Here is a 14,394-nt window from a genome sequence, read left to right as displayed (position 1 = left end):
CATGAATGCTTTGCCTGCATGTATGTGCACCATGTATATGTCTGGTGCCCATGGAGGTCACAAGAGGACATTGGATCCCCTGGAACTGGAGTTGGATAGGTGTCAGTACCATGTATGTGTGTTCTTGGAACTGAATCCTCCCTCACCTAGAACTGGGGTCATGAATGTTTGTGAGTAGCCATGTGTGTGTGGGGAAGTGAACCTGGGTCCTCTGCAAGGACACCAAGTGTTCTTCACACCAAACCCTCTCTCCAGGCCCAAATCAGGACAATTTTAATCACATATCGTCATGATATGAGCGTGGTGTCCCTGGTTCTCTAACCATAGCTCCACACGCCATGTTTGTGCTTTTCCTTGTGAGGGTGTGAGATGGTACCACTGGAGAGATGACAAGATGAATGAGAGACATTGTGGCCCAGTGTTAAGCTACTGACCTCCTGAGGATCCCTCAGAAGAATGATGGAGAAGTGTGCTGAGGTCTCCCGACTTTGAAGTGTACACAGAATAGGAACTCTGATTTACAGAGTGTCTTACATTCACAGGGGCCAAGGCAGCCATCTTGCAACTTGTCAACAGAGAAAGAAAAATGTAAACAAAATCCAAGCCCTCCAGCATGGTGGAGAGTCCTGTCTGGGGAGGAGAATCAGAAAAACAGACTTCCTGTGCCTCACACCTTCCTGTCTCCTACTCAACAGACTCAAAATCTTTTCTCTCCTTTGCGCAAAGCAGTTGCTGTTGAAAGGCAGGAAACCACGGCTGGATGGTGTGGTTTTCCCACCACAGAGAAAGAAGCTGGCAAACGGGGCATGCAGTAATGATTTTCTTTGGACTAATTATGTTTAGAAGCATTCCAAATGCAGCAAACCTTTATCTACAAGATGACAAGATACAACAAAACAAACACATCCCTAAGGGGGGATGAAAGGCACTGTGTTTGCTCTGCCCTCCATATTTCATCCCTTCGGAACTTTTCATGCATTGTCTCTCAAATGATCCTTCACTGCCCCTTGCCTACCTCACCTGTACTAGCTGCATGAGGTCATGCCTGCTCCCCAGCCCCCACCCCCTGCTCCCCAGCCCCCACCACCTGTTCCTCAGCCCCTAACCCCTGCTCCCCAGCCCCACCCCCTGCTCCCCATCCCCTATCCCCTGCTGCCCAGCCCCCACCCCCTGCTCCCCATCCCCTATCCCCTGCTGCCCAGCCCCCACCCCCTGCTCCCCATCCCCTATCCCCTGCTCCCCAGCCCCACCCCCTGCTCCCCAGCCCCACCCCCTGATCCCCAGGCCCTATCCCCTGCTGCCCAGCCCCTATCCCCTGCTCCCCAGCCCCCACCTCCTGTTCCCCAGCCCCCAGCCCCTGCTCCCCAGGCCCCACCCCCTGCTCCCCAGCCCTACCCCCTGCTCCCCAGCCCCCATCTCCTGCTCCCCAGCCCCTACCCCCTGTTTCCCAGCCCCCACTTCCTGTTCCCCAGCCCCCAGCCCCTGCTCCCCAGGCCCCACCCCCTGCTCCCCAGCCCTACCCCCTGCTCCCCAGCCCCCATCTCCTGCTCCTGGCCTCACCTGGCCTCTAGCCTGGTCTCCTGGACGAGATTCTCTACTGAGGGAGCATACTCAGCACTCCCTATCCTCAGGGCTTCACACTTCTCATTCTCTTCTTTTCATGGATCTTGGAGTCTGCATTCTCATCCATCAGACTCTCTAAATACCCGTGCCTCTGTGACCACCTGCTCAAAACGGTGCCACTTCTCTCTCCATCCTGAGCCTCTTTCCAGCGACTTGCTGTACTTTTTCCATTGAATTTCTAGGGTCTGAAATTGCCTCATTTGGTTTGACTTCATCTGCTTTCCCTAGATTTTTTTCCCTCTGTCTTGCTCACAGCCACCTCTGAAGCATGTAGAGGGATGACTTGCCCTGAAGGAGATACTGAGCAGTGTTTGTCAGAAGAATGGAAAGATTACACACGCTACAACCTTTTCAGGTGGAGTACAAGGGTCAGTTACATCCTTCTAAAGATCCCCAGGAGCGTATCTGTAGTTGAGCAGGTTGGTCTATGACTACTCTTTGTCTCACCACCCCCTCCCCCACACAAAACAGCTGCTTGAACACATCTGTAGTTGAGCAGGTTGGTCTATGACTGCTCTTTGTCTCACCCCCCCCACACACAAAACAGCTGCATGAACACATCTGTAGTTGAGCAGGTTGGTCTATGACTGCTCTTTGTCTCACCCCCCCCACGCACACACACAAAATAGCTGCATGAACACATCTGTAGTTGAGCAGGTTGGTCTATGACTGCTCTTTGTCTCACCCCCCCCACACACACACACACAAAATAGCTGCATGAACACATCTGTAGTTGAGCAGGTTGGTCTATGACTGCTCTTTGTCTCTCTCACACACACACTAGCGGCACGGAGAGCCATCCATAAGAGGTTGTGAGGCAAGAATTTACAGGAACTTACTATAACTTTAGGTTTCTGTTCCTCCTAAGGCTTTTAACAGTCATTTTGCTGGGATTTAGGAAGCAGGATTTTATTTTTTCTGGGTTGGATATTGTCAGGAAGGAGGAACAATCCCATGGATGTTCTGAATACACTTCCTAAGTAGGTCAGGAAGACTAGACCTAGAAACAAACTATCAGCAGTTGGTAAGGAGGCAGCAGCCGCTCATACTGCCAGGACAGGGCATGCTCTCTGCTCATGCAGTGACTCATTGGCAGTACCTAGACAAGATTAGTGCAAGGTCGTGGTTTGCGTCTCTCATCTTCAGTTAGAGCCTGGGTGGTGTTGCTGTACTGTGCCACCACACTGAGTGGATACTGCAGAGGACTAGCTGGGGGTGTTGGGCCAGTTTCTGGATCTCCTGGTCTGCTTTCACTGTTCTCACAGGTGTCTCTGGAATGAAGCCCAGTGTCAGAGACCGTAGAACTAAGGAACAGCCATTCCTCTGGCTCGCTGGTAGTGGTCCCACCCCTCTAATGTAGGATTTATTCAAGGGTGGCCACTGAACCCAGACAGCGGAGGCCAAGGAGGAAACCAGTACACTGTGGTTCGGTCTCAGGTGGGGTGTTACTTTGGAAGGCTGTGGGACCTTTAAGAGGCGGAGACTTGCTGGAGGAAGTGGGTCATAGGGTGCAGGCCCTGAGGTTATCTTACAGCCCAGCCTCTTTTCCTGTCTGCTCTCTGCTGACCCAGTGAGACCAGCCACCTGAGGCAGCAGTTTAGTTCACAGTAGGCCAAAGGGAAAAGGGCTCATGGTGCAACTCCAAGTGACGCACATGTGTTACAGTGGGAACGGATGTTCAAATGGAATGTGAGGCTTGCAACAGTAAAGCCAGGAACACCGAGCACGAGAGACAGAGACACGTGTAGCTAGGACAGTCAAGAGGACTTGATAAGACTCAGTCAGACAAGCCACGAGAAACAAGACCAGCATTGGTAATCTGGCTAGAGAGCTTCCATGAGACACCAGACCATCTATCTGGTAGACAAGAGACAGACACTGCTGCTACTTCTTGGTAGCTGTGAGGGCAGAGGGACCTTAGAATAACGTGCATTTTAGGACATCCGCAGGGCCAGCAGGAATGCTGAGAGCTCTACTTGCTCTTTTTACTAAACACATCTTGGGGGCCTGCCTCATTTTCCCTTAATTTCTTACTGTTCTGTATATCTCTTAATAAAGTTCACCTTCTCACTCCTTCAAGTGTCTGCATCTTTAATCTTTATTGGCATAAGACAATGACCCTGGGCTCGCTGCCCCAGGTGGGTATTTGGTGATGGTAAGGGTCTGGTACCTTAGGCCCCTGGGTCAAGCCCAACTGGCTGAGAAAGGCTGTTGTTCCTAAGGCTTGTAAGAGTCTCATGCACTTTTACCACCAACCCTTCCCCACCAAAATGGACTCTATTCCCGTCTAACCATCAGTCAGAATAAAACCTTGGCTTCTTAAGTCGCTGCTTGTCAAGTGTTTTATCACAATGACTAGAAAAGAAAAGTAATACATAGCTCTCTTCCAGAAGCCAACTAAGTGCCCCCATTTTGTCCAAGAATAAACAGCATCTCATCCCAAGATCACAGATGCCTAAGTTTCAAATGGAGGTGGCAGCATCTCTCATATCCTGAATAACAGGGTTCCCAAGGCCTGGTATCACAAAGGCCGTGTTCAGAAGTCCACCTGAGCTTCTGGTCTATGTGTTTTCCCCAGGCATCTACAGTGTTAAACCTTCCCTCCCTGAATCACTCTGTTGGTGTCCCCAATGCAATGTAGCTAATTTGTTGATACTCGTCCCTCTGAGGAGACTGTCTCCCTTGTGTTTGTAACCCCAGAACTTAGCAAAGAACTTGGCACATCCTGGGCTCTCTATAAATACCAAGCGAATTTAAAATGGAGCATTATTTCCTGGCTTGAGTTCACCTCTCAATGGGTTTATTGATTCTGCACTGTGAGCCAGGCGGACAGTAAGAAACAGAGGATCCTCATCTTTAAGGAATTTGTATTCCTGCTCAATAGTCCGGGATCCATAATAGCAGCTGATGTTGACCGCCCGGGCACAGGCGTTGAGCCAGTAGTTTACACACATCTGTGATTCTACCACTCTGAAGCCACACAGCTGTCAGAGGGCACAGCAGGGGCTGTGATCCCAGTTACACGTGCCCAACAGTTAGGTCGAACGGGACCGTGGACATTCGCAGCTCTGCCTTAAATCAGAAGGCAGAGTGAGCCTCTAGTTTCAGGTCTGGGAGACACTGATTTTGAGGAGGACGTGGGTCTGACCAACCTGGGGGTGGAGGAAGTGGGTTTTCTAGGGGATGAGGTTGTGGGGACGGAGCTTTTTCCGCTTTCTTGGAAAGCAGGAAAGGTTTGGGTTTCCGTCTTCAGATCTGAACACCGTTTAGTCTGTCAACCTTAGCCTTACTAGACAGGCATCCACAATGCTCAAAGCAGATGTTCCCTGTCACGCCCTCTCCTCTACACATCCTGGGGACAGAGAAGGGACGTGAGGCAAGAAAGGGGAAGGTGCAGCGGAAGGAGGGCGGGCTGGTGAGCATCCCAGGCTTAGTGATCCTGCTGCGGACCACGCCCTCGGCCTCGACCTGGTACCCCAAACCCCACTTTAAACTCCCGCCCCCTCTGAGCCACCACCAATGCCCGGCCGAGGAGCGCGCAAGAGGCTGCGGATTGGTGGACACGGCGGTTGCCGCGGTGACGGGTGGGTCCGTGGGGGTCCCCGGGCGGGGCGGGGCTAGGGCTGTCCCTGGTCCCCAGCGCCTCCTCCGTCTGGGTCTCCGCCTCCGGGACCTGCGGCGGCGGTGAGGTCCGGAGTGCAGCTTCCCCGCGGACGGGCGGCGCGATGGGTTGCGGAAACTCCACGGCCACCAGCGGGGGCGCGGGCCGAGGTAAGCTGGGCGGCGGGGCGTGGGTCCCGCGGGAGAGGCGGCCGCAGCGGGGGGCGCGCGGGTCTCTCGCCCCAACCCCATTTTTCAGACTGGAGCGTTTTCCTTGCTTCTGGAAAGACCGAGAGGGAGCCGGTGCCCCGTGCGGGGGCGGTCACTCCCGAATTCAGCGAGGACTGTCGCCTGGGTCCTGCAGCCGAGCTCTGCACCCTTCTGGGGACCTCTCTCGGGTCCCTCACCTCCCTTTTCCCTGGCGCGCCTCCAGGCTACGCCCCCGACCCCTTGGCTCCCCAACCCTGCACCTGGAAAAGTGCAGCTGAGCGAGTCAGGACTTTTCTGGGGATGGGGGTGGGGCCGAGTGCCAGTGGCTCCAGAAACGCGTCCTGTGGGTCTGCTTGCTTAAGATCCACCGGGCTGCGCGCTTAGGCTCCCACTGAGAAGCTACCGTAGCTAGGTGCTTCGATTCGAGTGATAGAGCTTCGGCATGGGCCTCTCTACTGATATATTTTCATGTATCCAAACTTGTCTATGCGCTGCTTCATTTCGTTGATTGGCAGGGCAGGGCTTCGAGATTCCCTGGCTAAGCCAGGCTTTGTATCAAGTGACTTACTGTAAGATTCAGTACTCTGATTAAAATAGCCAGTGTTGGCTTTGTTTAGGGGTATTCTCTGCTGACGTATTTTAGCGTCTTTTGGGACAGGATTCCCTGGCTTCTCTCGCTGAATTCAGTCATCATGCCACAGTCCACCCTAACCAGCAAGTGCAAATAGAGCTCTGACCCTGCACTGTTTATCAAGCTGACGAGGATGCCCTGCTAATGACTTTGAAACCTTGGGGCTGTCAGTTCCCTTAGTCAAACCTAGAGGCTTGGCAGTTATCATCATCATCATCATCATCATCATCATTACAATTACTATTTTCGTTGATTGAAGAACTCAGATTTGAACTCAAGGTCTGATATTGCACATGTTGGGCAGGACTTTGACGATGGAGCCGTTATTCCCTGTATTGCTTTTTATTTTGAGATAGGGTCTCACCAAGTTGTCCAGACTTGCCCTGACCTCACTCCGCTGTGCAGGTTGGCTTTTAACTTGCAGTTCTCCTGGACCAGCCTCTCATGAGCCAGGATGAAAGGCCCACAACAGCTTTCAGCATTTGTACGATGGGAGTCAGCATGGAAATCTGCCCAGATCATTGACCAAATTTGGTCTATCCTTTTTGGCTGTCGGTGTCATACTTGTGGACTGTTTGAAGAGCCACAACTAAGACACTTGAAAGTCTAGGCCCAGGAAAGTTATCTGTCTCGTGTGGCCTTCACTGTCTTGAGTTAAGGTCTGCCTCTGTGTTATGCAGACAGCCACTGGGAACTAGTCTTAGATTTCCTACAGCAGTGACTCAGCTTAGTGTCATATGCGGATGAGAGCAGGATTCGAGCCAGGAGTGGCTGAGCGTCCTTGCAAGGTGGAAATCAGGAAAGTGTCACAGCCTCAACAATTGTTTGTGTCCAGGTCCCATATAAACCTATTGCATATGTGCTAGGCTGAAAAAAAAAAAAAAAAAAAAAAAAAGGTTGAAAATGTTAAAAAACAAAAAACAAAACAACAACAAAAAACCCCACAAAAACTGGAAGAAGGATCCATAACAGATTTCCTTAAAAGTGGAGCAAGTTTAGTGCATTACATTTTTTAAAAGAATTTATTTTTATTTTTATTCATGTGTCTGTGAAGTCTGTCTGTGCTGTGTGCATGCAGGTGCCTGAGAAACCACAAGAGGGCACCACACTCCCCGGGACTTTAGTTACAAGCTGTTGTGAGCCACCATGTTGGTGCTGGGAGCCAAACTTGGGTCCTCTGCAAGACCAGCAACATTCCTAACTTCCCTGTGTTTTCACATTTTCATTAACAGACCCCTTGTCAAATTTTTGGGGTAGAGGGAGAAATACCACTGTTAACTGAAAGCTGGACCCATGATTAGGTACAAAGTGCATTTCAGTGGTAGTGTGGCCAAACAGTCTAGAAATTGTATTCGGGGCCGAAGATGTAGCTCAGTTGAGAGAGTACCTGCCTAGCACACACAGAGCCCTGGGGTCTATCTTCAGCACCCCATAAACTGAGCATGGGGTGTGGGTCTGTGAATCAGGAGGATCAGAAGTTCAAGGTCATCCTCAGCCATCCCTCACTTTGTAGTGGGTTGAAGCTATCTGAAAAACAAACAAACGCACCCCCCCCAACCCCAACAAACCATGAATCCTGTTTCTTCTGCCAGTGTTGGTAATCTGTGCCTGTAATCCTGACTCAGGAGACCAGGGCAGGAGGTTCGCTCCAAGTTCATGGCCAGCCTGGTCTATATGAGGAGTTCCAGGCAGCCAGAACTGCATCTTAAGAAAAAAAGCATACTATTTCTGGGGAGGGGGGTGTGATTCTCTTTACAAATATTCGATTGGCTTTTTTTTTTTTTTTTCTTGAATAGATCTCTTGTTGGGTAAAGGAAAATATAGTTACATTGAAAAAAAAATCCCTCAAAGTGCATGTCCTTAACGATCGCTTTTGTTTGTGAAGGACGAGCATGCTGTTCTCTGGCTTGCTCTTCACTGAAAATTACTTTACGTTCAGAGAGAGCAGGGTAGGGTGTACACGCTGTTCATGAGCAAGGAAGGCACCGGGAGTGGGTGTGTCTGCATCATCTCTAAGCAGGCTCTGCCCTTGGCTTTGAGAAGTTGTTCCCAAACACCCACCAGCCTGTGTGTCCAGCTGGCTGGTTTCAGGATTCAGTCATTGTTATTTTCTGTCAGCTGGCGGTAGGACTTTTAGTTTCTGAAAGGGATGCATCAAGATGAGAGCTAGAAAGGCAGGAAAGGAATGCCCTAACACAGAGATCAATCGGTCCCAACTGTGAGCTGTGACTTTGGTGTCACAGTCCCTAATGACCAGGCTGCAAACCTGTCCCAAGCCTGTGAGATTCGGTGAATAGATGATGATGTCCCAGACCTCTAGGTATGAACAGAGCACATCTTCTAAAATGTCCCAGAAATCCTGCTTTCAATATTTCATACTTTTCAGGAGCCACACTGAAAAAAGTTAAATAATTAAAAAGGCAGGAGAGGTGAAGGAGCGCTGGTGACCTTGGACCCGGGGGTTCAGGCTCACTCGGCTTTGATGCTCTTCCTGGCTGTGTTGCTGTGGACATTTCACTTTGCTTCCTGCGCCCTGGTTCCTTTATCTGTATTGTTGGGGATAACTGGATGTACCCTGTGTCTTAGGGCCAGTGTGAAACTCAAATCAGATAGTGGAGGGAAACACTGTAAAATGAGATTATTATACTGCAGTAAAAAGTTATTAGTGTGTTGAAAAGAAGATGGCTTCTGTGAATATTTTTCTACAAGAAAATGACAAATCTACTTTTGTCTCAACAGGCCTGAGATCATCATTATAAACATCATTTTAATTTTTTTTTGAGACAGTCCCACCGTGAATCTCTGGCTCACTTGAAACTTGGAACTTGTTATGTTCATTGGGCTAGCCTCAAACAAACCCCACTTTATTCCCTACATATTCAGGCAGATCCAGATAACTATTTCTCTTTTCTCGAAGCTATCTGGACCATCACCTTTCTTGGCCGTGGCCTAGTGAACTTGGCTGATATAACAGATTGGTATGTAGCCTTGGGCTGCGTGTGAGTAGTCTACATACCACGTTAGTGCAGAAGCTGCAGTGTGTGGTCTCTTGGCCATGAAGAAGGACACACATCACAGCCTCTTCACGGTTCAGGTTCCCCTCCAGCCTTGACTTCAAGCTTACCCATGGTCCACGTCTCTGGGCACAGTGCTCTGCCGCAGACTTTAGGATGGGGTACGGCATCCAGAAAGAGAGGATTGGAGAATGGAGTCAAGCTTTCTGGCTGTTGAGGGGCTAAACATGGAGGCTTAGTGTGAGAGAGCAATTGCAGTGCAGTGTACGGTAGAATACACGGAGAAAATCCGCATTCGGGGCTCACCAGAGAAGGCCTCCTGGAGGAGGGCTTGAGCTGCTGATGCAGATGTGAGACCCTTTTCAGCCTGGAAGAGCTCTGCATTTTAAGGGTGTTTTTGGTTGTTTTTTTTTTTTTCCCTTGTAGTGCTGTCCATCCCACTGGGATCTTGTTCCTTTGTACACGCTAGGCCGGCACTGTACCAACCACCACACCACGGAGTTGTCTATTGACTATTTAATTGTGGATCCCTTCATCCTCTTGCCTTAGTCTCCACATGCTGAGTTCCAGATTTTCCCCATCACTCTCAGGCACAGCTCATCTTAATGTTTTGGTAGGAGCATTTTCTCCCTGCAGGAATTTGATTTTTTCCCAATGCGGAGCTATGGAAGGCAGCTGCTTATGTTTTCCATTTTGTGATGTTTTAGCACATGTCTCCAGAGAAACATCTGTATGAAGTGGTCTGTCTGGAGGTGTTTGGGTATTTATTCCAATACAGGGAGCTTTGGGGGTGTCCTCACAGGAGCGCTTCCTGTGCATTTGGCCTCCAGCTCTTCCCTCAGGAGGCAAAGACTGAAGTCCAGGGTGGTAAGTTTTAGGTCTCCTGAAGGCCTCTCCGCTGATGGAGCAAACTGAATCAGACTGAATTGGAAAGCCCAGGTTTAATGGGTAAAGCGCTCCCGGGCAATTCCCTGGCCCCAACAGAGCAGAGAGGAAACTGGGACGCAAGATGGGAAGAACCACATGTCTGTGTTCTGGGATGCCGCTTATATCCCCTGTGGGAGTGGTCTTGAGCCTCTCTGGGGGAGGAGCTGTATTTCGGGACTTTGAAGGGGTGGGTTTAGGGAAAGATATGGGGAGAGGAGTTGAGGTGGATCTTCCACCAGACTCCTTCCAAACATTCCAGACTCTTTGGGTATTAGAGATGCCAGGGTGCCAGGGGTTGAGGTGGAGCTCCCACCCAAACACAGGGGTTACTCAATCTCTTTTAAAAAAAATCATGGAGAGGGCCAGGCACAGTGGCACATTCCTTTAATCCCAGCACTCAGGAGGCAGAGAAAGGCGAGGCAGATGGATCCCTGTGATTTTGAGGCTAGCCTGGGCTATATAGCAAGTTCTAGGCCAGCCCAGGATTATATAGTGAGATCTTATCTCCAAATAAAATAAATAAATAAATGGAAAAAATTACACAGAGGTCTGGGGATTTGGCTCAGCTGGTAAAATGCTTGCCTTGCAATTCCTGAAACCTGAGTTCGATCCTCAGAACCCATGTAAAGAAAGCTAAAGGCTGGTGGCATGCGTGACCCCAGCACTGGGGGTGCAGAGACAGCAGGGTCTCGGCTGCTTGTTGGCCTCCACTTCACCGTACCTGGTCAGTTCCGGGCCAGTGAGAGATCCTGTGAATAAAGATAGATGAGTCTTGAGGAAAACCGCCTGAGGTTGACTGACCTCTGACCTCCATATGCACATGTGCACTCCCATATACAAGTCGTATAGGTATATCCTGTTAAGTGAGTCTTTGGAATGTAAGCCAGAAAATCCCTTTTTATGTAAGTCAGAAAAATCCTGTAAAAGTTCCAGTGGGAGCCTGGGAAGATCGCTCAGTGGTTAGAGCATTTGCCATGTGAGTGTGAGAACTGGAACCCACATAAGAGCTGGGTGAGTGTGGCAGCCACTTGTAACTCCAGTTAGCGATTCTTCCATCTTTTTCTGTCATTCTCTGCTCTATTTATTTATTTATTTGTTTGTTTGTTTGTTTGTTTTTTGAGACAAGGTTTCTCTGTGTAGTTTTGGAGCCTGTCCTGCATCTCACTCTGTAGCCCAGGCTGGCCTCGAACTCACAGAAATCCACCTGGCTCTGCCTCCTGAGTGCTGGGATTAAAGGTGTGTGCCACCACTGCCCAGCCCTCTGCTTTATTTTTTAAGTCAAAGTTTCTCTCTGAACCTGGGGCTCACTATTTTGGCCTGGAAACCCCATGAGCCTGTTGCCTCTGTATATGGCCCCCTAACAATGCTGGGGTTACAGGTAAGCTTACTCCTCAATGCTGGGGTTACAGGCAAGCTGGCTAGCCTCAGTGATAAGGTGGAGAGGAAGACACTATATCAATCATGGGCTTCCACATGCATGTGTACCCATACACATGAACATGCAAACATGTGTGCATATACATGCACACACATGCACGTGAAAAAGGTCCCAGCATTCCTAGATATCTGCAATGCTCCATTTCAGTGCAGACTAATTCTTTACCTTCTGGGCAGTTATTTTAGTTGCATTTGGTGTATGACATTTGAACCAGCTGTAATTTTTACCAGAGGTAGGTAATGGGCAACCATCTGGCCTTAATTCTGTGGGCAGTTTATTGTCATAATGCTTCTGATTTGTAGATGAGAGTAGTCAGAAGGGGAGGAGCTTAGCAATCACCTCATTTTATCCGTGTACCTGGCGAGCTGATAGAATGCTTTCGGGCCCCATTATTTAGTTCTCGCATTGCCCTCAGTTAGCTAGGAATTGTGTTCCCTTTCATGTAACCACAAAGGTCCAGCCTTGGCTGGTGACAGCACATGGCTTGATGGTGTTGGCGTGAGGCTGCTGGTGCTTAGCATTAGCCCATGCCTGGTGGGAAATGGTAGAAGACCCTGATGATGTCATCACAGTGGTCATTTATATCTCACCTCGCTCTCTCCTCCTGCCTCTGATGCTGGAAGGGCCGGTGGCACTTCCTTCTGCTCTGTGAGCATCTGCGCCTCGGTTTCCCTGGGAAGCACGTTTTGCTGGAGAGCTGCTGTTTTGTGATCTCTTGCCTCTTGTGTTCCCCTCCCCTATGGGATATCCTCCTGAGAGCCCCTTATATTTTATTCATAACAGTATCCTTGGCTTCTAGACCAATCTCTAAACTTAAATAATTATATTTTAATCAAGCAATCAATTAGTCAATTAATTTGTGTGTGTGTGTTTGTGTGTATGTGTATGTGTGTACATGTACAGATATGGTGGCCAGATGTTGGGAGTCTTCCTCTATTGGTTTACACCTTACTCTTCCATCTCCCCAGCCAGAGACAGGGTTTCTCTTTGTAGCCCTGGCTGTTCTGGAACTCGCTCTGTAGACCAGACTGGCCTCAAACTCACAGAACTCTGCCGGTGTCAGCCTCCCGAGAGCTGGGATGAGACACGTGCACCTTACTTTTTAAGACAGTCTTCCTGAACCTAGGGCGCAGGTTTGAACTAGACTGACTTCCAAGAACCCCTGACCCTGCTTCCCCACAAAACTGGGCTTACAGGCATGTGTTTCTGTGCCCGGATTTCTACATGGGACAAATTCCTTACATTTGTGCAGCCAATCTGCCCAAACTCCTCAACCTCAAAACTTCCAATGGAATTTTTTTTTTTTTTTAGCTTTCTAAAAATATTTATTTGAATGAATGAGTATGTTTGGGAAACAGATAAGATGGAAAATGAAGTTCTAAATTGTGTGAGCACACTGTGACTGATGAATTAATTGGGAGAATGAGCTGAAACCATGAACAGTCAGGAAAGCCTGCTTGCCAGAGGCGGGACCTGATGGGTTTTGAACAATCTGTAAAATGTGAATAAACAGAATATGGAAGGGAGAGCACCTTTTGGCTCTGGCCCTTCTAAGGGTATAGGGGTCCAGAAGTCAACCCAGGGGTTCCCACATGCTAGGCAAGAGTTTTACTGCATATTTTACTACATATTTGGCTGGAGGGCATCTATAGTGTCCTCCGGTGTTCTGGAGACAGAAGAAGTGGTCGTGGGGCAGGTCTAGGCAGTGAGAACCTGGCTTAGATGGTTCACTTGTTTTTTGGCGATGGGACAGAAGTAGAAATGATTGGGGTGGTGTGTGGATGGAGAGGCACCGAGGCCTCATCACTAAGAGCGAGTTTTGGAGCCCAGAGGAGCCCTGCTTTTGCTGTCCTTCTGCTGTGACCTTGGCCAACCTGTCTAAGCTATCTGTGATACAGTTTCTTCACCTCTAATACAGGGAAGTAAATAACCAAATCTTTGTAAATGAGTTAATGTTTATGCACTGTTGAGAACCGTGCCTCCTCCATTGAAAGTGCTGAGTGCACTTGTTAGTGTCCCATAGGAAAGGCGTTTACACTGGCGTTGATGGAGAGAACCACAGAAAGTGTGTGCTTACAGAAGGCTAAGATTCATGCTGAGAGCATCTGGGCCAAGGCCAGGGGGTGGAGGTCCTGAGCTCAGACCTGGAAGACTGGCTGAGGAGGGGTGCAGATGTGGATGGAGGAGGAGAGAGCAAGTGAATAAAGCTGTTTGGGGAACAGGAAGGAGGTGCTGCCCACGGTGAGACCAACAGAGGAGGGACAGCGATCTGCCTGTTCTTGGATATATACACAACAGAAATGGCGGGAATGAAGAGCGACATGGGTACCTCTGCAGTCATCTCAGATAGGCAGAATCAGGATATTCTTCCATCACTCATGTCATCCATTCTCTCCTCAGAGCTGACACTGCGACCATGTGAGAGCTTCCTAGAACCTGTTCCACTATGAGGGACTTTCTATGGAAGTTATGCTACAGCAGCTAAATGTCGTTGTTTTGCCTTATCCGACTGCCTTTGGGATGTGCGCGTGCGTGCGTGCGTGCGTGCGTGCGTGCGTGCGTGTGTGTGTGTGTGTGTGTGTGTGGTGTGTGTGGTGTGGTGTGCCTGGAGGCTTGAGGAAGACATCAAATACTCTGCTCTCTCATTCTCTACCTCATTCGAGTGGGTCTCTCGCTGAATCTGAAGCTTGTCACCTGGGCTGGACTGGCTGTCTGGCAAGCTCCAGGAATCCAGCTCCCCAATGCTTGGCCACACCCTGCTCTTATGTGGTGCTGGGAATTTGAACTCAGGTCCACATGGGTTTGTAGCAAGCTCTCCTGCCCACTACACTATCCCCCTAGCCCTGCCTTTATTTTTCTGTTTTACCAATCTAAAATTTAAGAAGGACAACCTAGAGACAAGGAGTTTTTTTTTTGTGAAAGCATCTACACTCATCGACATAATTGTCTAT

The 14,394-nt window shown here is 49.5% G+C and overlaps 1 protein-coding gene across 2 annotated transcripts in view; it reads left to right on the top strand.

The window, feature by feature from the left end:
• Positions 1-5,203: 5,203 nt before the first annotated feature.
• The window catches only part of C18H12orf75 (chromosome 18 C12orf75 homolog), a 40,514-nt gene continuing 31,323 nt past the window's right edge, over positions 5,204-14,394 (top strand). The window contains exon 1 of one of the 2 annotated variants that reach the window (XR_009375112.1): positions 5,204-5,394. Coding sequence is in view for 1 of the 2 variants with exons in the window: in XM_059245588.1 (XP_059101571.1) it covers positions 5,349-5,394 (46 nt within the window). In the remaining variant the exon portion in view is untranslated. The remainder of the gene's footprint in view (positions 5,395-14,394) is intronic. The other variant, XM_059245588.1, reaches the window with a different exon arrangement.

Source organism: Peromyscus eremicus, chromosome 18, assembly GCF_949786415.1.
Source record: "Peromyscus eremicus chromosome 18, PerEre_H2_v1, whole genome shotgun sequence".
Classification (NCBI taxonomy): Eukaryota; Metazoa; Chordata; class Mammalia; order Rodentia; family Cricetidae; genus Peromyscus; species Peromyscus eremicus.
Note: the sequence above shows the minus strand (reverse complement) of the source record. Positions and strands in the feature narration are given on the sequence as shown.